The sequence below is a fragment of the Paramisgurnus dabryanus genome, chromosome 4, assembly GCF_030506205.2.
Source record: "Paramisgurnus dabryanus chromosome 4, PD_genome_1.1, whole genome shotgun sequence".
NCBI lineage: Eukaryota > Metazoa > Chordata > Actinopteri > Cypriniformes > Cobitidae > Paramisgurnus > Paramisgurnus dabryanus.
In genome coordinates this window covers 18,687,823-18,714,534 of record NC_133340.1, presented here as the reverse complement: position 1 = coordinate 18,714,534, position 26,712 = coordinate 18,687,823, and the positions used below count along the sequence as shown (strand labels likewise).

The 26,712-nt window shown below is 37.9% G+C and overlaps 1 protein-coding gene across 1 annotated transcript; it reads left to right on the top strand.

Moving 5' to 3' along the window:
- Positions 1 to 25,013, top strand: LOC135760499 (protein NLRC3-like). Its single transcript, XM_065274502.2, has 6 exons — positions 1 to 121; positions 2,242 to 4,167; positions 18,425 to 18,598; positions 18,681 to 18,857; positions 22,629 to 22,675; positions 23,870 to 25,013. The coding sequence occupies exons 1-6, from the start codon at positions 9 to 11 to the stop codon at positions 24,424 to 24,426; spliced, it is 2,994 nt and encodes a 997-aa protein (XP_065130574.2). The 5' UTR covers positions 1 to 8; the 3' UTR covers positions 24,427 to 25,013.
- The last annotated feature ends 1,699 nt before the right edge of the window (positions 25,014 to 26,712 follow it).

Here is a 26,712-nt window from a genome sequence, read left to right as displayed (position 1 = left end):
CTGCCAGGATGAAAAGATTTATACCAGCATCTCCAGAACCCAGCTTTGTGTCATTGAAGAGTGATAACTCCATGCAACATCCCCCAGTACTCGGTGATGGAGGAGTGACCTCTGACCTCAGGTTCAGTAAGATAACTACTTATTAGGGCTGTCAATCAATTAAAAAATGTAATCTAGATTAATCACATGATTGTCATGAGTTGAGTATACATTACATTATTACTACGCTTACTAGTACAGTTTAATCTTAGCCGCTGTACTCTGCTTCTTATATTGTCCACCGATTTTTCTGTGTTTTCTCCTGCTTTTATAAATCAATATAAAAAATAAATTGAAATTGAACTTGTGATTAATGAAAACTTAATCGCACATTTTTTATTGACATTTTTGCAAGTCAGCAAAAATAATTTTGAAACAAATCCAGTTCATTTTTAAAGGTTCATAAACAAAATCACCGCATCCATAACTTAAAATCACTGGTAACACACAAAGTCAAAAACAATATCAACATATTTTTCTCCTCGTGGTGCAGCCTGGGAAACGCTGACTGGTACAATCTTATATTTTTCCTGATATTACTACCACCAGTAGGCCAATATCTGTTTACCAACCCGAACATATTTTTTTCTTTTATTGTTTGATTGACATTGAGACAGCTTTAAGATTTACTGTAAGGCAAGGATCTAAAATAATGTTACACATGAGATATTTTTCAAACATTCACTTAAGACATAACAGATTTTATCTGAGTGAATTCTTCTCAAAACAGTTATTTTTTTAAACTGTAATTCTGTGTAGATCTGTATAAATCAGGATGTCTGTGTGCATGCTTCAGATCTTTCAGTTAGTGCGAGGAAGATCGTTTTCGGGTCTTGTCGCTCTTAATAACTTATTTAACATCAAGCAAGTACTGTCCCTTTTCTTCTAGTTCCTGCATGTTTTAAAACTGAAACCAAAACCTCAGACACACATTTGGATGGAGACGCATCTTTGTATTAGTTAAGGATTAAGGACGGTACACCTAATAGAAAACATACAAATAAATAGTGTGCATAGAGTCCATTTTGGTAATTGCAATATGGCGTGAACACACCTAATGACTTTTGCGCATGGCAGCTCCAAGAAGCGAACACACTTGGACACTGCTGGTTTTGAGAAAAATGAACATGCTATTGCAAATTAGAAATGGGAATAACACACATTTTTAACAAAAAAGTACAAACAGCAGAACCAATAAGGGCGGAGCTTATTGATAATCCAGTCTTTCATTATTTAGCCCCGGGGACCATTTAACTCTTTTACCGCCAGTGTTTTTAAAAAAAGTTGCCAGCCAGCGCCAGTGTTTTTCATGATTTTCACAAAAGTTTAATGCCTTCCAGAAAATGTTCTTCTTCAAATATATAAACATACAATATACCAAATGAAAGAACAGACCCTCTGCTTTAAAACAAAAAAATGTTTTATCCTACCTTCAGTAGTTTTTTGTAATCAGCTTTTGAATATGGGTAGGTTTCTGCAAAAACACCACATTTTGAGCAAAAAGCAGAGATAATTCTATTTTTGTGATGGACTTTTTATAGAGATCCCATTCAGAGCGATCTTTAAAACAGACACGGACATGCAGCAGCTTGCCATAGGGCAATACTTCCGGTTTTAAAAAGTTGCGGAAAGACGGAAATACTCGTCATTGGCGGGGAAGCGTTTTCTCTTGATTGACCAGATATCTCGTCAATGGCGGGGAAAGAGTTAAAATTGTCTGGCTGGTATAGGCTGAAGTGTACAGTTTTCTCTCAGCAAAACTGATGGTGTGAGGAACATGAGCTGTAGCTGGAGCCGGTTTTAGATTTGCCGTTTTTTTTTATACTAACATAGAAACTAATTAATTTAAAATAATTCATTTGAAATGAGTTTTAGCATGTCAGTGAGAAAAACATGGTGTAATGGGCAGTGCTGTACAATATGGTGCACACGCAGTTTCAATGACCTGATTTCAATTCCCGGCTCAAGGTCCTTTGCCGTTGCCGATTCCATACCCCTCTCTCCACCCTGTATTTTTCTGTCCTCTCCTTATATAAATATAATAAAAAAAGCCAAAAATGTAATTACAAAAAGATGTATAATTTGTTTTACCAAAAGGTTTAGCAGCCAACTGGAAGAAATCTCTACCTTCTTTCAGAGATTTCTGGTTTAATGGTAATTTTCATGACTCATTGTAATTCTTTGTTGCTTTTTTCTCAGTAGTGAGGAGATGCGTTCCAGTCTGAACTACACTGATTCCTCCTGTCAGACTCACATCAGACATCACAAAACTGAATCAGACCTACAAACGTCAACACTGATGGAGGAGACTGAAGGCCTTCATCAGGATTTATGTGAAGTTCTGCAGAGAGTCAAAGACCAACACAAAACTACCATAAAGAACAAATATGAGAGTTTATTTGAGGGGATTAAACTCCAAGAGAATCAGACCCTCCTGAAGAGGATTTACACACAACTGTACCTCATAGAGGGTGAGAGAGAAGGAGTGAATGAAGAACATGAGGTTTTACACATGGAGAAAAACACCAGAACACAACACTTACAAGACACAACAATCTACTGCAATGACATCTTTAAACGCTTACCTGAACCAGAATATAAAACAGAGAAAAGAAAAGAGAGGAAAGACAAAATCAAGAGCGTTCTTACTAAAGGCATCGCTGGAATTGGAAAAACCGTCTCTGTACAGAAGTTCATTCTGGATTGGGCCGAGGGAACGGCCAATCAGGATGTAGATTTCATGTTTGTGCTTCCATTTCGAGAGCTGAACTTGATTCAAGATGATCAGTACAGTCTTCACAAACTTCTGCTTGACTTTCATCCTGAACTTCAAGATCTGGACTCAAAGATTTATGATGAGTGTAAAGTTGTGTTCATCTTTGATGGTCTGGATGAAAACAGAATGACACTGATGTTTACAGAAGCTGAGAAAGTTTCTGAGGTGACTGAGACTTCATCAGTGCCTGTGTTGATATCAAAACTCATAAAAGGAGATCTGCTTCCCTCTGCTCTCATCTGGATCACCTCCAGACCAGCAGCAGCCAGTCAGATCCCATCTAAATACATCAACCGTTTGACAGAAATCCAAGGATTCAATGATGCTCAGAAGGAGGAATATTTCAGGAAGAGAATCAGTGATGAACATCAAGCCAGCAGAATCATCTCACACGTCAGAAGATCAAGAAGTCTCCACATCATGTGTCACATACCAGTCTTCTGTTGGATCTCATCCACTATTCTTCAAAACATCCTGAAACAAGACAATGAGAGAACAGAAATCCCTAAAACTCTGACTGAAATGTACATCCACTTCCTGCTGATTCAGATGAATATGAAGAATGAGAAGTATGATGAGAGAGATCCAGAGAAACTCCTGCAGTCCAACAGAGAAGTGATTGTCAAACTGTCTGAACTGGCTTTCAAACAGCTGATGAAGGGTAATGTGATGTTTTATGAAGAGGAGCTGAGAGAGTCTGGCATAGACATCACTGACGCCTCAGTGTATTCTGGGATTTGTACTGAGATCTTTAAGGAGGAATCTGGGATATATCAGAGGAAAATCTACTGCTTCATACATCTCAGCTTTCAGGAGTTTCTGGCTGCTGTCTATGTTTTGTACAACCATATGTCCACTACTATGAAGGCAGTGATTTTTTTTGAACTACATGATTTGCTTAAATGTGCAGTAGATAAAGCTCTTGAAAGTGAAACTGGACATCTGGATCTTTTTTTACGATTTCTGATGGGCATCTCACTGGACTCCAATCAGAGACTCTTAAAGGATCTACTGACACACACGGTGGAAACCTCAGAAACCATCAGTGAAATCACACAGTACATTAAAGATAAAGTCAAGCATAATGAAGATCTCACAGCTGACAGATCCATCAATCTGTTTCTGTGTCTTCTTGAAGTGAATGATCAGACTCTGTACAGACAGATTGACGAGTTTGTGAGATCAGACAAACACTCAGAGAAGAAACTCTCTGCTGCTCACTGTTCAGCAATAGCCTACATGCTTCAGATGTCAGAGGAGGTGCTGGATGAGCTAAATCTGAAGAAATACAACACAACAGAGGAGGGGAGAAGAAGACTCATACCAGCTGTCAGCAACTGCACAAGAGCTAGGTGAGTATTCATTTAAGGTGTATTTAATGGTAAAATTTTGTTTCCGCAGAACAATAATTTAAAATAAGTAGTTGAGAAAAAAATGTAATATTTTTGCATCATTTAAATCCCTGATGGTGTATCCTTATTCTTTAGAACCAAAATGGAAAAGTGTTGCAAAATCCAACTCTTGATATGGGTTCCTTTAATATCATGCAAATTGTAGAGCCCTATAAAATCTAATAACAGTAATAGTAATAACAAATAATATTTGCGGTTACATGCCTAGCCCAAAGTTAACTTCCGATTGTGCTAGTTTATCCATCTGGCTATTGGCTAAACTGACCTCTGGAACAAATACCTTGATGAAAATAAACTGTTTTAGTTTCCAAAAGACGAGGGAAGACAATGAGCATGGATCACCGCTATGGTTGCAAAAACTTTCTATGGGAATTAACAGGAATATATTGGAATTAACAAGAATAAATTGAACATTTAAAAAAATTGCAGAATTGCTTATAATGGGGAACTTAAATATAGTTAAACAAAATTATTTTGCACAATTTTGTATTTAATGTAATTTCAGTTTCATTTCTACTCCGCACATTCTTCAGTCACATGGACATAGCACTTAATGAAAGGCCATTGAGGTCACAACCCCTGCACACAAAATAATGTAAAAATGTCCATCTTTGCATGTATTTACATAAATTACATAAATTTGTTTAAAATGTCATTGTGCTGTTTGTAGTGTGCAACATGATTTTTCCATTGTAATGACAAGTACACTGACTGAGTAAACATTTAGCTGAGATAATTCAAAAAAGTTGTTTAGAAATGACCCTCCCCCAACAGACATTCACTCCCCCTGAAATAAAATAAATATTTTCTTATATCACAGAAGAGGGGGATTTCCCTCAATTTTTCAGGCCTTGACTACCACAGATGCCACACTTGCTGCATTTGATTGCATGTTTAACTAGCAAATACCAAATGTGGTATTTATACGGTAACTGTAAATCGGTTATCTAAATGTATAATGTATAATGTTATAATAATTATAATGATGTTTATTATGCTTTTGTGTTACTCAATGAAATAATCAATTAAAGTTCTACTTACAATTAAATCAGTCAAGAGGTAATTTTTACCTTGCATGCATGTCTGCTTATGACCAAACAAAATTATTTATAATTAATTTTATATTTATACAGTGAGGAAAATAAGTATTTGAACACCCTGCTATTTTGCAAGTTCTACCACTTAGAAATCATGGAGGGGTCTGAAATTGTCATCGTAGGTGAATGTCCACTGTGAGAGACATAATCTAAAAAAAATCCAGAAATCACAATGTATGATTTTTTTAACTACTTATTTGTATGATACAGCTGCAAATAAGTATTTGAACACCTGTCTATCAGCTAGAATTCTGACCCTCAACGACCTGTTAGTCTGCCTTTAAAATGTCCACATCCACTCCATTTATTATCCTAAATTAGATTAACCTATACACCTGTCCACCCCATACAATCAGTAAGAATCCAACTACTAACATGGCGAAGACCAAAGAGCTGTCCAAAGACACTGGAGACAAAATCGTACACCTCCACAACGCTGGAAAGGGCTACGGGGATATTGCCAAGCAGCTTGGGGAAAAAAGGTCTACTGTTGGAGCAATCTTTAGAAAACGGAAGAAGCTAAACATGACTGTCAATCTTCCTCGGACTGGGGCTCGATGCAAGATCTCACCTCGTGGGGATTCAATGATCCTAAGAAAGGTGAGAAATCAGATCAGAACTACACAGGAGGAGCTGGTCAATGACCTGAAAAGAGCTGGGACCACCGTTTCCAAAGTTACTGTTGGTAATACACTAAGACGTCATGGTTTGAAATCATGCATGGCACAGAAGGTTCCCCTGCTTAAACCAGCACATGTCCAGGTCCGTCTTAAGTTTGCCAATGACCATTTGGATGATCCAGAGGAGTCATGGCAGAAACTCATGTGGTCAGATGAGACCAAAATAGAACTATTTGTCATAATTCCACTAAACGTGTTTGGAGGAAGAAGAATAATGAGTACCATCCCAAGAACACCATCCCTACTGTGAAGCATGGGGGTGGTAGCATCATGCTTTGGGGGTGTTTTTCTGCACATGGGACAGGGCGACTGCACTGTATTAAGGAGAGGATGATTGGGGCCATGAATTGCGAGATTATGGGGGAACAACCTCCTTCCCTCAGTTAGAGCATTGAAAATGGGTCAAGGCTGGGTCTTCCAACATGACAATGACCCGAAGCAAACAGCCAGGATAACCAAGGAGTGGCTCTGTAAAAAAGCATATCAAGGTTCTGGCATGGCCTAGCCAGTCTCCAGACCTAAACCCAATAGAGACTCTTTGGAGGGAGCTCAAACTCCATGTTTCTCAGCGACAGGCCAGAAACCTGACTGATCTAGAGAAGATCTGTGTGGATGAGTGGGCCAAAATCCCTCCTGCAGTGTGTGCAAACCTAGTGAAAAACTACAGGAAACCTTTGACCTCTGTAATTGCAAACAAAGGCTACTGTACCAAATATTAACATTGGTTTTCTCATGTGTTCAAATACTTATTTGCAGCTGTATCATACAAATAAATAGTTTAAAAAATCATACATTGTGATTTCTGGATGTTTTTTAGATTATGTCTCTCACAGTGGACATGAACCTACGATGACAATTTCAGACCCCTTTATGATTTCCATGGTTGAGATTCATACTCTGATTCTTGATGTTTGTGCATCCCAATTATACAGCAGATATTTTTGTCCAAAGTTTCTAAAACTCCTTAATGACAAACTTCTGTGAAAGAGCTGGATCTCATTTACATTTTTGACAGAAAATAAACTTTTGATTAGTAAATTAATCAGGTGATGATCTTTACCATTATGTACCAAGCACCACAGATTTACACTATTAATTTTTCATAACAAATGTGGTGCATTAACACAAAGTTAACACAACCAGGAAAAAAACTAGCAAGCAAAAAGTCAAGTGTCAAGAGCCCAACTAAAAAAAACACTAATCACAATAAGGGTGACTTTAAATTAAACAAAACATCAACATCTAAACCTAATAAGTGAATTGTGTTATCTACAGCAATATATTTACTGAACATTCAGAAATAATGTTTTCTAAAATAATAAAATGCAATGTTTCTATATCATTTACATAACAATTAAACAAGGCAATATAATAAACAGTTGTTGTTTTAAACATTGTGTGAACATTAAAACATGACATTGTCATAACGTTTAAAAATTGTCAAATGTAACATTACTCTAACGTTCAGACAACAGAAACGTTCCTAGAACTTAAAGCAACACTATGTAGTTTTTCAACCTTTAAATAATGTCTCTAAAATTATTTCAGTGATAGAACAACTCTTAACTAGACAAATTCTACTGCTGCTGCAACCTGAGCAGCCTCCTAGCTGCTACAAGCACACTCTGAAAGTCGAGGTGGAGGGTAGAGCACACAGCCCCGCCCCTCCCCCTGCCTGCAAAAGAGTGTCTGATACCAGGCACTGTTGCACTTTTCAACCACATGGGGGAGCCGTAAGTCATTTTTACATGGAAACTACATAGTGTTGCTTTAAAGGGGTCATATTATGAGATTTTTATTAAGATTTAAAATAAATCTTTGGTGTCCCCAGAGTACATATGTGAAGTTTTAGCTCAAAATATCATATAGATAATTGATTTCAGCATGTTAAAATTGCCACTTTGTAGGTCGACGCGAAAATGTTCCGTTTTTGGGGGTGTCATTTAAAATGCAAATGAGCTGATATAATGCAAACACTGATCGCCATAATGGTGGTTTGTTGAAAATGAAACTTAAAGGAACAGTATGTAGGATTGTGGCCAAAACTGGTATTGCAATCACAAAACTTGTGGCTAAAACTGGTACTGCAACCACACAACTGGTGGCCAATGCACAACATGACAACATAAACATCAGTCGAGGGCTGCAACTCCACTTCTTAAATGACAATATCCTTGCCATGCCACTGATGTCAGTGATATAAATATTTGAAATGAAAATTAATTCTTAATGTCTAGTGACATATCAGGGCCATTTTATGATTAATTGATATACATTTCTTACATACTGTTCCTTTAAAAAAAAAACTGGACACTTTTAACGTTTGCAGAATGTTTTTGGGAACATTAGGAACTTTCAGGGAACGTTCTTATAACTTTTTATTTCTAGCTGGGGAGGTGAGCCAGCCACAGAACGTCTCTACGCGCCAAGTCTCACACTAGAGACGGTCTGTTGCTAGCCAGTACTGCAGGTAACTTGCGGTCTGCAGCTATCTGCTGCATATTAGCTATCAAAATGAATCCCCGCCCTGCCTGTTGGGCTATCTTGACTTATAGGGAGGAAAAAATATATTTAAATGCTTATGCATTCTTTCACAGATTTGGATGTGTAATAATGGTGTATGAAATTCAGGCATTGGGTATTTAAATTACGTTTGAGTGCGCGCTCGAGTTTTACTTTCACTTTCGCGCGAAAAGACGCAGTACAGGAAGCAATCCGTCATGATTTGTCATGGATTTGTTGGGCAAATCCTCCAACTTTGTCCTGTCAGTCATTACTATCCTCACGTAAGAAAATTAAATCTCTCGCAGCAAGCTTTAAAGTATAGTTTGTACGGGCAGTGAAGAGAGTGACTCTGTGCACAATCGCTCTTAAAGCGACAGTAGCCCCTGTTTTTCTGATCGAAAAATGATCCAATCTGTAACTGGATGATCCAAACTGTGAGTTTTGTGACCCACTAAACCACTTTTAAATGGTGAGTATATCTGGTGTGGGGATGAGCAGGAAAAGTTGGTTTACATGGAAATCCAGTCTTTTTGTTTGTTAAAAAAACAACAGCATCAAAACAACAACAAGAATAGCAGGCCCTATTGGCTTTGTATTGGCAAAATTTGGCCTGTGGTAAAACTAATTGAATTAGCCTGTGCTATGCCCACAAAGTCAAGTGGTATTTTCTTATCTGTGACTTCAGTTAATATTTCAGATTCAGAATCTGATGTTATTTCACTTTGGTTAGAAAAATTTGTACTGATGATTGATATGTACTGAAAATTGATATGTGTTATTTGTGTTTTGATAGATGCTTTGTCTTAATATTTTACACTAAAAGTAATGTATTTTTTATTCGGGCTACTTGCATTCATTTCGGGCTACCAAAAACTGAAGAGTGCCTGCCCGAAGGGCTACCAGGGATTTTTGAATTTTGCGAGCCCTGCCATGAATACAGCAAATGAAATCAATGTACATGTGACAAAAAAGGCTGTTTATTATTCTGGCCGGTGGATTTTTTCATCTACCAGTCCCCGTGGCAGGTTAGCCAAAAAGTTAATTTCGGACCCTGGTAGTGACCATTAACCCTAGTTAGTTGAGTCCTCCAAGATTTTGCATCAAAAATGAGAAATTGTATCAAACACAAAGCTCTTGAAATGTTCACAACAGAACAACAAATAACTCTACATAGGCTGCCATAAGTTCTATAACTTGCAACAACAAGTTAATTTACATCACCAAACGTCGACTGGGGGGGCTGAGTGAGCCACAGTCTGCTATTCCGGATCATTGGATAATTTCATGAAGCTCCGAGTACAAAGGGATGTGTGCGCGTGACACTGTGTTGGTCGGCGACTCACACAGAGAGTGACTCGCAACTCATAGAGCTTCCTGGACTAGGATAAATTAGCCTTGTTTGTGTTCACTGACACATGTAGGCTGATTTGTTGCAATATTTGACTGGCACAATGTTTTGGGTAGAAGGCTACTTCAAATGTTTAACCCTGGAGAATGGAATGCAGAAAACACAGTTTTATTGGATACAATATGCCGGAAACAGAAGAGGTGCATTCAGCCCGGGCGCGCTGGACATGATAACAAATGTCACCAACAGGAGAAATGCATTCAGCATGGACGTGCTGGAGAGTGGCTAGACCCCGCCGTAGCGAGGAGAGAGAAATAGTTCAGAGCTCCTGCTGTCACTAGGGGAAATGTAGGTAGATCAAGACTATGCTCCTCCGACTTGAGATGAACTGAGAAAAGACAGCAAATGAGAGAGAAGAGAGAACAGGTGCACAATCCGGGAGCCTGAACAATACGGGACAAGGAGACAGATAACAAACAAAACTTGACTTTGACTATGACTATAACTTGACGACTAGATGCAAACAAATACAAAACTATGATAAGGATTCAACCAGTATGGACTGACAAGGAACAAGAGAAACACGGGGAATAAATGTAGTTCATTTCCATACAGATCCAGCACACGTAGTTCAGGGGGAATCCCGCCCCTAATCCAAGATGGCAGAAACCATGTTTGTCCTGTATGTTTCTTATTTGTAAATGGCATCTTTTTTAAATACTATTTTTAACCTTGGAAATTCAACTTATGGATTTTTAAAGCATACCGAGTGGATTACTGTGGTGCGTTGTGGAGTTTACCTGCTTCAATCTGGATCTTTGCACTACTGACTCACAGTTTGCATCATTCCTTGGAATAGTACTGTACTGTGTTTTATTGGTGAATGTTCTCAAACTGGAATTTATTGAGTCTTTTTGTGTAGCTTAGCTAGCTGTGGGCTAGTAGCCATTTTGTGCCTACACTACATGGACTTTTATTGTGGTTCATCCACCTTTTCTAAACCATACTCCGATTTTTAACAGCTAGTTTCCACTGGTTTCAAGCTTAGACTCTTTTGTAGCCATGACAATCAACTAGCAACTAGCCACAGACAAACATTGCACTAGTAGGTGGCTTTTTCATAGGTGCTACCAGCTAGCTACCTAGCTGTGGATACAGTTCTCACTGCTTGCTGCCACCAGCTACTGTCTCTACCACTAAGCTGCTGCCTGCCTAAAACTCACTTATTGGGTATCTGCCTACTTCAGTTGTGGCCTTCACATCCTCACTACTGCCACCTCAGTGGGTCTGCCTACTACGGACTCAGCTTCCTCCATCTCACTAGTTCATCGTCTGTTCTGTGGAATTGCTTTTCCTGCTGATCGCGGTGGACCATACAAGGAATGGGAAGTCAGCAGTGGCTGACTCTCAAAAGGTATGGGCAGATTTCAACATCCCAACTGGTGGAACCTCCTCGGGCATTGGTTTTATTGTAAAATTGCACCATCTGGAATGAGAACAAACACTGTTCATTTGGATTACAAGGACTGCTTTATTGTTTTAAATCACATTTTCGTTAAGAACGGCTATAATGATTCCCGTTTTATGCCTCGAAAAAGGCAGTGCCTTGTCTTTATTTTATTATTGATCTCTGGAAATGTACACCCTAATCCTGGTCCTAATATTAATATTCTTAGTACTCCTGAAGATTTTAAATCCAGGACGGGTTAAGGTTTTATTCACTTAAATGTTTGTAGTTTGTTGCCAAAAATAGACATGGTCAGGATATGGGCTACTCAAACAAATGCAGATGTTTTAGTAATTTCTGGCTGAAAAATTAGATCTTAGATAAGGACATTGGGATTAATGGCTATAGAGTTTTCCTTTGTGATCGGTCAAAGAAAGGGGGTGGTGTTGCAATTTATGTTAAAGGGATAGTTATGCCAAAAATGATATTAATTCCCATGATTTACTTACCCCCAAGCTGTCCGAGTTGCATATGTCCATCGTTTTTCTGACAAACACATTTTCGGATATTTTAGAAAATGTTTTAGATCTTTCAGTTAATTAAGTGTGAAGTCACGGGGTCCACAACCTTCAAGCCCAAAAATAGTGCGTCAATCCTTCACAAAATAAATCCAAATGGCTCCAGGATGATAAACAAAGGTCTTCTGTGGTGTTGTTGTAGAAATATCCATATTTAAAACTTTATTAACGAAAATGACTACCTTCCGGTAGCGCCGCCATCTTAGACTCCTCTGTATTCAGGAGAGCGTATTAGCGTAGTGTACACAAATTCGGAGGGCGGGGGCACAGAGCAGCAGCAGAGTAGCCTCCGTAGGCTGCGTAAAGCTCTGATCTTGAATGCGGACGCGACTAAGATGGCGGAACTACCGGAAGGTATTTATTTTCGTTAATAAAGTTTTAAATGTGGATATTTATACAACAACGCAAATATGGTAAGATAGGAATGTGACTGTTTTTGAATTCAGCTAAAAATTAAGTGATGTGTTTTCGAGTCTTCACGTTCCTGTGGCACGACATTCTTTTTTGTGCCAGTTTCACGTATTGGTTACGCAATTGTTTTTCCTTTTTTCAAACCATTGTCGCTAAGGATTGGGGTTAGATTTGTGGTTTTCCGCTGATATTTTTTTGGCTGTTTTCGCACGAGGATAAATTTGGGTTTTCTCATAAATGCGGATGCCATTTTAAGCATTGTTTTATTTGTCAGAATTTTAAACTGTTTTTGCTTGTGGTTGGGTTTAGAGTTGGGTTTAGAGTTGGGTTAGGGTGAGGATGTAATTTCCTGTAACAGAAAGTTGTTCTAACCCCAATCCCAAGCAACAATAGTAAGAAAATAGGAAAAACAATTGAGTAAACAATACGTGAAACTGGCACAAAAAATTATTTTTTAGCTGCATGCGTGATCTGAGTTGTTCGGCATTAGTAGGGGCATAGCACCAAATTTTGGGCCGTGGGTACAAACCATCTTGCTGGGCCCCCATTGGCATAGTGATACCAATGTGTGGGGTATTGCATTTTTATCATAAAAACACTTAAAATGCAAACAAAATAAGCCACACTCTGATTAATATATTTTTGTTTTATTGTCAAAAGTACTACTACTTACTGAGATGACAAACGGTCTAGCAGGTCCAAACCTGGACTAAATCAAATATACTATAAAACAGTTCTGAACAATGACCATACCAAATGTCTTTAAAGTCCAGTTTTTGGGCCAACTGACTTTCTAAAATATCCTTTATTGTCACAATACCTTTTTTAAAGTGTAGGCTAAGTAGAGCTAGTCTCATAAAGAAAGTAGTTTCCTCTATTATTGAGCCTGTAACTTATGTTCTCTCTTTGTCACTCAAAACAGGTGTTGTACCAAGAGATCTTAAATTAGCTAAAGTAATTCCTTTGTTTAAGTCTGGGAACTCACATTTATTCAATAATTATCGACCTGTTTCACTTTTACCTTTTTTTTCTAAAATACTTGAAAAATTAGTTTATAAAAGGATATTAAAACATTTAATAGAAAATTTGATCTTATATGATCATCAGTATGGTTTCAGAGAGAATATGTCTACAGAAATGGCTCTTTTGCAGTTTGTTGACAAAATTACAAAAAATCTGCATGAGAAAAAGAATTCTATTGGTATATTTTTAGACTTGTCGAAAGCATTCGACACAGTAAATCATAATATTCTTTTAGCAAAATTAGAAAATTATGGTATTAAAAATACAGTTTTAACTTGGGTACAAAACTATTTGGAAGAGAGAGAGCAATTTGTTTATGTTAATAATCTCAGCTCAAGTAGGGGAAACCTTTTATGTGGGGTACCGCAGGGGTCCATTTTGGGACCTCTATTATTCCTAATTTATATCAATGACTTAGGAGTTGTCTGTAAAAAGGTTATGCCACTTATGTTTGCAGATGGTACATGTCTTCTATTATCTCATTCTAATATTGATACATTAATAAGAGAAGCAAATGAAGAATTACAAAATATTTCTAAATGGTTTAAAGTTAATCAACTCTCTCTTAATATACAAAAAACTAATTTTATGATTTTTAGTACAAAAAACAAAGGAGATTATCAAGATATTGAGGTATCAATTGATGGTTTTAAAATTAGCCAAGTGAATCAAATAAAATTTCTAGGTGTTATTGTTGATCAAAAACTAACATGGAAATATCATATTCAATATGTTTGCAGAAAAATAATGAAATCTGTTGGTATATTGAGTAGAATTCGCTCTTTAATTGATATTTCATGTATGAAAACATTATATTACAGTTTAATTTATCCTCATATTTTGTATTGTAATATTGTTTGGGGTGCAACATGCCAAACATATTTAAATAAGATTTTATTAATACAAAAGAAATTCTTAAGAATAATGAGTAACTCAAATAGATTGTCATCATCTGCTCCGCTTTTCATAAAATATAATATCTTGACAATATTTAATGTTAACATCTATTGCATAAACATCTTTATGTATAAGTATGTGAATATGGCAAAAATTATGCCCAGAGCTTTTAAAAACTTTTTCATGTATTCTTCGGATGTTCATGCCTACACCACAAGGCGCTGCAAAGATTTTTATCTTCCTTTTTGTAGAACTACAGCTAATCAATCTACACTAAAATACAGAGGGCCTTTCCTATGGAATCATTTAGATTCTGTATTAAAGACTAAAATCACTTTAACCTCTTTTAAAGGAGAATTGAAAAAAATGTTAATATACAAATAAGTTTATTTTGTAAATTTGTTATATTGAAATGATTTATGTATTGATTGTATTGTCTTGTTTGATCATGTAATAGTATGTTTCATTTAATGAGATTTCGGGGAGGTGGTTTTATAAGACCTTAGGGTCTTCTCACTCTCTCCCGCACAGTATTTTTTTTTTTTCTTTTGTTTCCTTTTATGGATTTATTAAAGTTGTATTTTAAATGTGCAAATAAACAAATCAAATCAAATCAAGTACAAGTTAATTGATGATTATTTGTCTGTTTAAAATAAATGCAGACTATAGAATAACAGGGTACACTAAACGCCAAACTAGACATTCAGTCTTTTAATTACGTTTTAAAATAAGTCATTTTCAATCATTAAGATGTGCATTAAACTGAGAACAATCCTGTACGTAATGTAAGAGCGTGCACAATCTATTTGCATAACAATGCAGTAAAATAGGCGCTAACGATCTATGTTTTTGTGGGGTTAGATTTGGACAATGGGGGGAAATAAACTGTGTTTTCATGTAAACTTCTGACTCTGGGGAGAACTGCAGCAGAAGAGGAGAAGCTGCGCAGCTGCCTGGAGGGGCAGTGTGCTAAGCGTATATAGGAGTTTTCCTTACTTAAACATGTTCTGAGGGCAGAAAGAAATATGATTGGTTCACAAAAAGGACCAATCAAAATGCTTGTTACTGGTTTATGCCCTCAGCGGAGCCTTCAAGGCAGCTTCTGCAGTGACGCAATTCGAGCTCACTGTTGGTCAGGTGAGTAGCGCAGATATGGTAATATAGGAATGAGACTGTTTTTGAATTCAGCTCAAAATGTTTCGAGCATTTAAAGCAACACTATGTAGTTTTTTTTATCTTTAAATAATGTCTCTAAAATTATTTCTGTGATATAACAACTTTTAACTGGACAAATTGTACTGTTGCTGCAACCTGAGCAACCTCCTAGCTGCTACAAGCACAGTCTGAAAATGGCGGTGGAGGGTAGGAAACACAGCCCCGCCCCTCCCCCTGCCTGCAGAAGAGTGTCTGATACCAGGCACTGTTGCGCTTTTCAACCACATGGGGGAGCTGTAAGTCATTTTTACATGGAAACTACATAGTGTTGCTTTAAGTGACGTGTTTACGCGTTTTCACGTGTCTGTGGCACGACTTTCTTTTTTGTGCCAGTTTCACGTATTGGTTTTCGATTTTTTTCCTTTTTTCAAACCATTGTCGCTTGGGATTGGGGTTAGATTTGTGGTTTTCGTCAGATTTTTAAACTGTTTTTGCGCGAGGATAATGTTGGGTTTGGGTTAGAATGGCATTGGTTTATATGTTTATTTGTCAGAAATTTTAACTGTTTTTGCTTGGGGTTGGGGTTAGAGTTGGGTTAGGGCAGTGCTTCTCAAATAGTGGGGCGGGACCCCCAGGGGGGGCTCGAAACGACACCAGGGGGGGCGCGCGAGACCCTGGGGAAAAATAATTTTTCAGGAAGTTATTTTTTTGCACTGTCACTTAAAGACATTACACCCCAATCACACTGATAAGCCGCTTGAGTTTTTATTATTATTTATTGATTATATTTAATTAAATTTTTCAGTATCAAACGGTCAAAAAATATTATACTTTGAACAAGGGTTGATTTTTTTTCAGGCAAATTGATGCATTTTAAGTCTTTTCTGTTACAGACTAAAAAACAATGTTAATAAAGTTATTCTTTGCTGTCAGTTGATCGATATTTCTTTTTTTGTGTTTTCTTTAATGTTAATAAGGATACAATGTTTTGCAGATGTGTCATTTTATAGATAAATTAAACTATTTATATCTAGTCGCGGCGGAGAGTTGGGGGGGCGCAAAATGTTTACTTCTTCCTAGGGGGGGCGTGACAGAAAATAATTGAGAAGCACTGGGTTAGGGTGAGGATGTCATTTTATGTAACAGAAAGTTGTTCTAATCCCAAACAACAATGGTAAAAATTCAAAAACAGTCTCATTCCTATCTTACCATATCTGTGCTACTCACCTGACCAACGGTGAGCTCGAACTGCTTCACTGCAGAAGCTGCCTTGAAGGCTCCGCTGAGGGCTTAAACCAGTAACAAGCATTTTGATTGGTCGTTTTTGTGAACCAATCAATTTCTTTCTGCCCTCAGAACATGTTTGAGTAAGGAAAACTCCTACGTGCGTGTTAAGCTCACTTCATTATTTACCCAGAAACATTGTTTGCTCGCTATGTAGGGTGTGATACTATAAAGTATTGGTATATTATTCAAATAGAGTACAATCATAAATGTATGCTATTCTACCTGGAGTAGATGTTAAAACAATGTCAATGCTCAATGATGCATTTGGAGCTCACCTTTCTTTTAAAAAAAACTGAGTGAGCAACTGCTTGCCCTCATTTTCCTTTCTCTCTTTAATCTTCTTTTTAGTTTTTGAGCCCCTGAAAGGCCAAGTTCTGTATTTTACACTTAAAGCCGTGTTTTCAGATTGTTTATGATGAAATAGAACAGTTTTGACTGAAAATTGGACATATGATGCTGGCCTGAGAATTTTCGGGTGTTTATTGAATCACCTCCCACCTCAATAATGGCTGTATAGGTACACAGGAACAATCCTTCCTAAAATGCATTAAACTTTCGTTTACAAAGACGTGAAACTCAGCGAGTGGTCAGGGGTGTTCACTGATATGTTCACACAAAAATCGCTGCAAAAGATGCGGGTTAAGGAAATAGAATATGTTTTTGCAGAATAAGCATTAATATGTGTTTTTTAAGTATTAATAAACAGCCAATATCTCAGTAATAATAATGCTAATAAAGAACCAGTTAATAGTGAAAAAATGGAAACTACAGTAGAGTGTTACCATTATTATTACTACAACCCCAAATCAGAAAAAGTTGGGACACTGATTTGATATGTTATCTATATTCTATTGTAAATAAAATATAAGTTTATCAGATTACATTCCTTTTTACTCACAATTTCTACAGTGTCCCAACTCCCCACCTAGAAAATGTGAAAAAGATCAACTTAGTTTTGGTAAACCATTCTCTGCAAGCATGTGAAAAAATAGGTCATTGTAATTTGGGTCCTTTTGTGATGTCACAATAGTATAATCCCGCCCCATTTATCTGCACAATCCAATCCAACCACAGCACAGCCATTTAGTACAAAGAGAAAGAAAATAATTCACAGCACAATAGAGTTTCAATTACAACAAACCACCATCATTGTGATCAGTGTTTGCACTTCATCCGCTCATTTGCATTTAAAATGACACACCCAAAACGGCACACTTTTGCTCAGACCTAGATTTTATATTTAGTTTACATCTTAAAAAAATCTCATAATATGTCCCCTTTAACTTAGACTTTAAATGTTTATGTTAAATTCACTATTGTATTACAGAATACAGAATTGTTAGTTTATACCAAATAGTTAGTTACATCAAAAGTAACTCTAATAAAATTATAGGAAAAATAAGAATAATCCTTTACTTGCCTTTTTAAAGGGAAAAATAATTAAATTACAGGTACTAATTACTTAGTAATTAGTTACACCCCACATTGTGCATGACAATATCATGCTATTTATCATGCAGCCCTATTGGGTAACATTCCACTGACCACATGACAACAACAGTCGATGTCATCAGGACATAATGTCTTTGCAGTTATTTGACATTTGACATTGGTGGTGGTTGAGGAGATTCCCCCGTTCATATGTAAAGCGCTTTGAGTACTGAAAAAAGCGCAATATAAATGTAAGGTATTATTATTATTATTATTATTATTATTATGCTAGGTGTCTTCATTTGTAAGAAAATCCTGAAAGGATTTATCTTTTCCAGACTTGCTGACTGTAATCTCACGGTTGAGTCCTGTAAAATGTTGTCTTCATGTCTCCAATCATCAAATTCACCTGTGAGAGATCTGGACCTGAGTAACAATGACCTGCAGGATTCAGGAGTGAAGCTCATCTCTGATGCTCTCAAGAGTCCAGACTGTAAACTACACACACTGAGGTATTTATCTCTAGATACTGATTTACTGATTTATAACTAAAGAGGATGAACTGACTGATGTTGATGTGTGATCTCTCTGTAGATTATCAGGTTGTATGGTGACAGATGAAGGTTGTTGTTATTTGGCTTCAGCTCTGAGTTCAAACCCATCATCACACCTGAGAGAGCTGGATCTGAGCTACAATCACCCACAACACTCAGGACGCCAGATGCTCTCTCAGATACTCAATGATACAAACTACGCACTCAACAAACTCAAGTATGTTGAGCACTACATGTATTTGTGTACAGTTTGCACTAGGGATGCACTTATACCACTTTTTTATTACGATCCTGTATCAGATTTGGATCGGTCCCATTAGTCTGAAACCTGATCCAGCAAAAAAGGTCGGGATGGGCCCAATACTGATCACAGATATCATATCAGTGCAGTACTGTTTAGTTTTTTAACATTACTTAATGCAATAGTTAACAATAGTTAAAAGTGTTACAGAGCATGTATTATGCTACTGTGATAATTACCTTTCATGCAGTTTGTCATATTGTTGTAAGTTAATGTAAACAGACTGCAAAGCTGAAAGTAAACGTAACTAAAGTTATTCCATTTCAAAAGAAAGAGTAGACTCAGAGTCACTTGAAGGAGTCGTCTAGTGCAGTGGTTCCCAAATCCAGTCCTCGGGACCCCCCTCCCAGCATGTTTTGGATGTCTCCTTATATGAAACACCTGATTCCACTAATCAGGCTCCTTCCAGCCGCGTGATTTTTTTTCCCAAACCAGTTCAGATAGGAGTTTTACTTAAACATGAGCTCAGGGGCAGAAAGAAATTTGATTGGTTCACAAAAATGACCAATGAAATTCCTCAACCGGAGCCTTCAAGGCAGCTTCTGCAGTGAAGCAGTTCGAGCTCACCATTGGTCAGGTGAGTAGCGCAGATGGTTAGATAGGAATGTGACTGGATTTGAATTCAGCTCGAAATGTTTCGAGCGTTTAAGTTACGTGTTTCCACTTTTTCAAGTGTCCCTGGCACGACCTTCATTTCCCTGCCAGTTTCACGTGTTGGTAACTCAATTGTTTTTCCTATTTTCAAACCATTGTCGTTTGGGATTGGGGTTAGATTTGTGGGTTTTTTCATTTTTAAACTGTTTTCGCGCGAGGATGAAGTTGGGTTTGGGTTAGAATGGCAGTGGTTTATACATTTATTTGTCAGAAATTTAAACTGCTTTCACTTGATGTTGGGGTTACAGTTGGGTTTGGGTTAGGATTTCATTTTACGTAACAGAAAGTTGTTCTAACCCCAATCCCAAACGACAATGGTAAGAAAATAAGAAAAACAATTGAGTAAACATTACATGAAACTGGCACGAAAAAGAAAGTCGTGCCACGAACACGTGAAAACGTGGTAACCGTAACTTAAACGCTCGAAACATTTCGAGCTGAATTCAAAACAGTCACATTCCTATCTAACCATCTGCGCTACTCACCTGACCAACGGTGAGCTCGAACTGCTTCACTGCAGAAGCTGCCTTGAAGGCTCCGGTTGAGGACTTTCATTGGTCATTTTTGTGAACCAATCAAATTTCTTTCTGCCCCTGAGCTCATGTTTAAGTAAAACTCCTGACTGGTTTGGGAAAAAAAATCAAGCCTTCCAGCCTAGCCTGATGAGTGGAATCAGGTGTTTCATATAAGGAGACATCTAAAACATGCTGGGAGGGGGGTCCCGAGGACTGGATTTGGGAACCATTGGTCTAGTGTTATATTCAGTAGTGGCCGGCAGGGGCCACAGTGGACAATCCATGTGCCGTGAGTAAAAGTCCTCTCCAGTATATTGTTCCAATCACCTGGATTTGCTAATTAGCACAGTTTTTCAGCAGGAGGTGAGCTCCTGGCTCGTTGGCGTTTTAAGCCCTCAATGAAGCCTTCAAGGCAGCACTGCCTGGAATGCACTCCACGTGCCCCGAGCGTTTCAGCCAATCACAGCACTGGTGCTAGATATCGAGCCTTCCGCCAGCTTCTGGCAGTTTGAGCTCACCGTTGGTCAGGTGAGTAGTGCAGATATGGTAAGATAGGAATGTGACTGTTTTTGAATTTAGCTCGAAATTTTTCGAGCATTTAAGTGACGTGTTTTCGCGTCTTCACGTGTCCGTGGCACGACTTTCTTTTTTGTGCCAGTTTCACAAATTGGTTATGCAATTGTTTTTCCTTTTTTCAAACCCTTGTCACTTAGGATTGGGGTTAGATTTGTGGTTTTCCTCTGATGTTTCAGCGCGAGGATAAAGTTGGATGTCATTTTAAGCACTGGTTTGTTTGTCAGAATTTTAAACTGTTTTCGGTTGTGGTTGGGTTTAGAGTTGGGTTAGGGTGAGGATGTAATTTTCTGTAACAGAAAGTTGTTCTAACCCCAATCCCAAGCAACGATGGTAAGAAAATAGGAAAAACAATTGAGTAACCAATACGTGAAACTGGCACGAAAAAGACAGTCGTGCCACAGACACGTGGAAACACGTCACTTAAACGCTCAAAACATTTCGAGCTGAATTTAAAAACAGTCACATTCCTATCTTGTCATATCTGCGCTACTCACCTGACCAACGGTGAGCTCAAACTGCCAGAAGCTGGCGGAAGGCTCAATATCTAGCACCAGTGCTGTGATTGGCTGAAACGCTCGGGGCACGGGGAGTGCCTTCCAGGCAGCGCTGCCTTGAAGGCTTCGTTGAGGGCTTAAAACACCAACGAGCCAGGAGCTCATCTCCTGCTGAAAAACTGTGCTAATTAGCAAATCCAGGTGATTGGAACAAAATACTGGAGAGGACTTTTACTTATGGCACATGGATTACCCACCTCTGCCAGCCACCACCGCTTAAATTCCTTTTGTGACATCATGCCTTGTAATGCGTTTTACATAGTCTCACGAATACATGGACGTGTGGATAGCATCATGTCGAGAAGACACTGTGCTCTCTGTCTGCACTGTCTGCACTGTCTGCGTGTGTGTGTGTGTGTGTGTGTGTGTGTGTGTGTGTGTGTGTGTGTGTGTGTGTGTGTGTGTGTGTGTGTGTGTGTGTGTGTGTGTGTGTGTGTGTGTGTGTGTGTGTGTGTGGGTGCGTGCATGCGTGCGTGGGTGCGTGCGTGTGTGATCAATATGTGGTTAAAAAAAAAAACACACACATAATCATGCACACACAAACACACATCCACAATGACCTGAAAGAGCCTATAACAGTCTTTTTATTATTTGTCAAATCCAAAAGCAGCAAACATAAAAAAAAATCAACAAGACAAAAACTGAACAATTAAAAGACAAAATGTCAATCAGCCATTGTTCAGAACACACACACACAAATACACTTCAAAGAGAGATAGAAGACCCACTGCAAGATTTGATGATGCTGCCAGATAAAACATTGCTAAAGTTAGGTTTTCAAGTCATTCTGTAGCAGCACAATGGCAAAGAGGTTTACTGTAGCAGAGACCATCCATCTTTTACTTAAAATTTAATTTGACATTTTAACTTGTATGAAAATCTAGAACCTAAGATGTTAAGTTTGTTACAACATTGGTTTATAGATTCAGCCTATGCAAAAAGTACAGCCATTGAAATTACATGTAATTGCTATTTTGATTGCATCAGAAGTCATTACAAAACAAAACAGAAACATACTTTTAGGGTTTTCACTGTGTTTTAATTAGTGTAATGAAGATTTTTATGAAAATCTTTTTTTAAGTGAATTTTATGCAAAAAACTGAAGTCCATCAATGTCACAAAAAACAAAAGTGTTGTTTATTTTAAAGGAGTCTACTGTATTTTAATATCTAATTAATTCATGGTGGAAAACCACACCCATTATTTGTAATATTCTGTTTTACTCGGAAAGAAGTCACAACATGGAAGTAAAATCAATTGTGACTTCCTGTTCACAGAAACTTAAAAGTGTAGACACTGAATATAATATGTTTGTGTGGGCAAAAAACCAAGTCAAAGCAGTCAAATTATGTATTTCAGTCTCTGCATGTATGCTCTTGTGTTTGTAGTTTAGAACATGGAGGATTTTTCAGGATCACATCAGGAATACAAAAATGTAAGTCCATACTTAATCATTTACTCAAGTTACTTATCCCAAAAGCTGCTATACTTTGCTTTTACATGCTCTTCACCATCCTTAAAGGGGTCATATTATGAGATTTTTTTTTAAGATGTAAGATAAATCTTTGGTGTCCCCAGAGTGCGTGAGGTTTTAGCTCAGCATACCCCACAGATAATTAAAGCATCTTTAAATTGCCACTTTGCAGGCCTGAGCAAAAGTGTCAGTAGCGCCTCACTGCAGAACACGACATCCAGGGGGCGGGGTTGGATTCAGATCCGGGGGTAGAGCAGGATCTCTTCCCACTGCATTTTGATTGGTCGGCAGTTTTACCACAAGACACGTCATACACGTGTTGCTGCATTACCATTTCCCCATTGAGTCGTAACTAAATTAAGTTATTCTTTTGACAGAAAAACAAACTTTACTTATGACTACAAAAAAGTAGTGACTTTAAGATGAAATGTAAGTGTTTTTGCTATGTTTTGAAGTAAAACATTTCGGGCACTACGAGTAATCTTACCACATGCAGTATAATACCTATGAATGTATACAGTATACATTTGCAGAATTATTAACATATATATGGCATATAGTTATTTAGAAATTAATAAATTGAATGTTTATCTTGTAGGGACTTTGAATTTGTTTTAACGCGTCTTTGCTTACAGGCATTAGGAAACGGGTTTCCTAAAAACATGGTTTACGTTTTTTTAATGTGCCAGCACTAGATATCAAGCCTTCCGCCACCTTCTCGCAGTTCGGGAAGCCACCATCATTGTGATCATTGTTTGCATTTCATCGGCTCATTTGCATTTTAAACAACACACCCAAACACGGCACACTTTTGCTCAGGCCTACAAATTAGCAATTTTAACATGCTGTAAAATAATTAGCTGTGAATTATTTTGAGCTAAAACTTCACAAACGCACTTTGGGGACACCAAATATTTTTTTACATCTTAAAAAAATCTCATAATATGACCCCTTTAAAAGTAACTTTCCCCAACACTGGCTTGTGTTTAGTAGGTATTTTTGTTAATTGTCCCATTTCTATGTCTCCATTTTTATGGAGTAAACTTATGGGCCCTTTTAACAAATTTGTATTGCATCAATTGCATTCACACCAACTCGAGTCACTGCTCTTACTATTAAATTTTTCCCATTCTTATTGTTTGTTCTTGTGTTTAGGGGTTTGTGATCTCACTCTGGATCCAAACACAGTAAACACTCAACTCATGCTGTCTGAGGACAACAAGAAGGTCACATGTGTGAAAGATCCTCAGCCGTATCCTGATCATCCAGACAGATTTGAAGGTATCACTCAGGTCCTGTGTAAAGAGAGTCTGACTGGACGCTGTTACTGGGAGTTTGACTGGACTGGACCTGCTGATGTATCTGTTACATATAAAAGCATCAGTAGGAAAGGAGGGGGAGATGACTGTAGATTTGGATGGAACGACATCTCCTGGAGTCTCTTTTGTACTGCTGATATATTCAGTGCATGGCACAATACTAAGAATGTGGGAATACCTGCTCCTTCAACTCCATCTAATAGAGTAGGAGTTTATCTGGACTGGTCAGCGGGCACTCTGTCCTTCTACAGCGTCTCTGATACACAAACACTCACACACTTACACACATTCTACAAAACATTCACTCAACCTCTATATGCTGCTATTAGAGTATATGACGACGCTGTGTCTTTGAGTCAGATTGAACAACAACAACCTGTGCGAAATAACTAAAACCCATACTATCCAACATTCTGCCAAGCTACATTTGATCATTTGATACATACCTTTCTATACAGTCAGGCCTATCTCTCAGAGCTTTTTTACACTGGGCTTGCTTGCTGCGGTCCAAACCAGAGTTCGATTATTCTTGGCGCTTTTACAGAGTTGGTCTGGTTTCACACTCACTCAATTTTATCAAACCTCAGTACACTTACATTAATCTCACATAATCACCAATGTGCACGTACAAGAGAATGTACAACACAATGTGACTCAGTTGTATTGCGAGAATATGAGATGGCATACGCACCCAATGGTTTAAAAATAACTTGACAGCTATCATTTCCTTGCGCATCGGTGTGCATTGGTTGCATACTCATTGCATACTCAACTATATGAACTATAATAGTGGACTAACAAAGGGAGTAGTGAATAAAGGTATAGGAGGCTATTTTGGACACAGTCATCCTCTAACAAAAGCAATTTAGGGCACCAGTGGTGCGCTCGGTTCTTTTTGTCATAAATCTGCCATCATAGTAATTATTATGAGATTAAAGGAGGCACTTCTTTGTTTCTTCTGGTTGGATCGAGTTACTGAATTATTAAAAACATGAAAGAATGTAAGAGAAGTGAAAGCATCCAAAGAGACGCCATCACAAAATTTAAACCAAAACAAATCTTAAGTTCTCAAGTTCCTAAGTTTGCCATAGTACAGACAGCTTTTTTAATTTCAAACCTGATTAGTTTATTCCGCTTATCACTGTAAAAAGAATACTGTGAAATATACTTGCTGTCTACTTTACAGTAAACTAACTGTAGTTGTAATCAGTTAAAATTCTATTTTGTAATTTTAATTACAGAAATAATCACAGTACTGTTATTGAAATTAGAGTAATAGAATGCTGTATTTTTAACACAGCAAATATTATACTTCTGTAATGAGCATTACTGCTTTAATTGTGTGCACTGTAAAAGGAAGATCACACTGTTTTGCCACAAAATAACATATGCAACTGGTGCCGGCAAAATGAGTCAGAATGAGCCCTTTTTTTTATTAGTTATTTATATTTTTTGATATTCTGTAATAATAAACTTCTAAATTATGTATGGGAATCTGGCAAAAAAAATCCAGAGCTACATGTATTTAAAGTTGACAGTCAGCAACGTGAGTTTTGAGAAAAATCCAGCTAAAGATTTTTGAGGGTTCAAAAGCAACATCACTGCATCCATACCTTAAAGCTGCGGTCGGCAACTTATTTGATCATATTTTTTGATCATATTCACTGAAACCAACACTATTCTCCGATAGAACAACATAAATTAGACTGTTTAAGAAAAAACCCAGTGCTTCTAGCTCCACCTAGAGGCTGTTATTTGTTTTGCAAAAATCCACCGCTCCCGGTTCATTTGGTCCAACCAGCGCAGGCCTGTTTCATTTGGTCCAATCAGCGCAGGGCTGTTTAAAATCTGCCTGTCAATCACAGTACCTGCACGCGCCACAGATCCCCCTTCCACTCGCGCGCGTTACAATATCACGTGCATCCGCCTGAAGTTCATAGGTGTTTTGGTTTGAATGCAGCGTGATGGCGGAGAGAACATTCACTAACAAACTTCCGATTCCTCTGTTAACAACCAGAGCTAGGAAAACAACCAATGAAAAGAAGAAAAAAAAGATAGAAAGCGACCGTGACCGTAATAAAACTAGGATCAATATCGGACCAGCATTTGAAAGGTGAAGGAATCTACGAGATTTTCAAGGGTTCAAGCTAGATGTAGAGCTTGCCACATTTCTTCTCAACAGGTAATTGTGCTTTATCAACCATTGATTGTGTTTCGGAGTGTTATGTAAGTAATCTAAGTGTTCTTGCTAAGTATGCGTTCACAATAATACTGGTGCACACGCACTGACGAGAACGAGCTCGTGGGAGGTTGCTCGGAGGAAGTGGGGGAGGGACATGAAATTGTAAACATTTGGAAACTGCTCAATCCTCCAGAGTTGCCGACGGCAGCTTTAAAATTACTGGTAAAACTAATCCCAGATAGCAATTACATTTGGCCCGGATCTGTTTTAGGCCCCTTGCCTCTGTTTCTATCTTAGAGACGTTTTCTGATTGTGAACCAGATCCATGCCAGATAGAGGTTTCAGCTTAAACATCTAACTGCCATCAGTTCAGTATTTATATCATTTTACAGATCTGGCCCAGATCACTTTTCTCATAGGTAACCGAAAGACTGTGTCTGACACTGATTTGGTCCAGATCTGCAATACGAATCTGAGCCGATACTGACGATCAGGCG

Excerpts from the sequence above, each read along its gene's own strand:
- LOC135760499 (XM_065274502.2), top strand. The coding sequence starts at position 9 with ATGAAAAGATTTATACCAGCATCTCCAGAACCCAGCTTTGTGTCATTG. Across the intron at positions 4,168-18,424 it reads AGCAACTGCACAAGAGCTAG|ACTTGCTGACTGTAATCTCA; the intron begins GTGAGTATTCAT and ends TATCTTTTCCAG. Across the intron at positions 22,676-23,869 it reads CACATCAGGAATACAAAAAT|GGGTTTGTGATCTCACTCTG; the intron begins GTAAGTCCATAC and ends TCTTGTGTTTAG.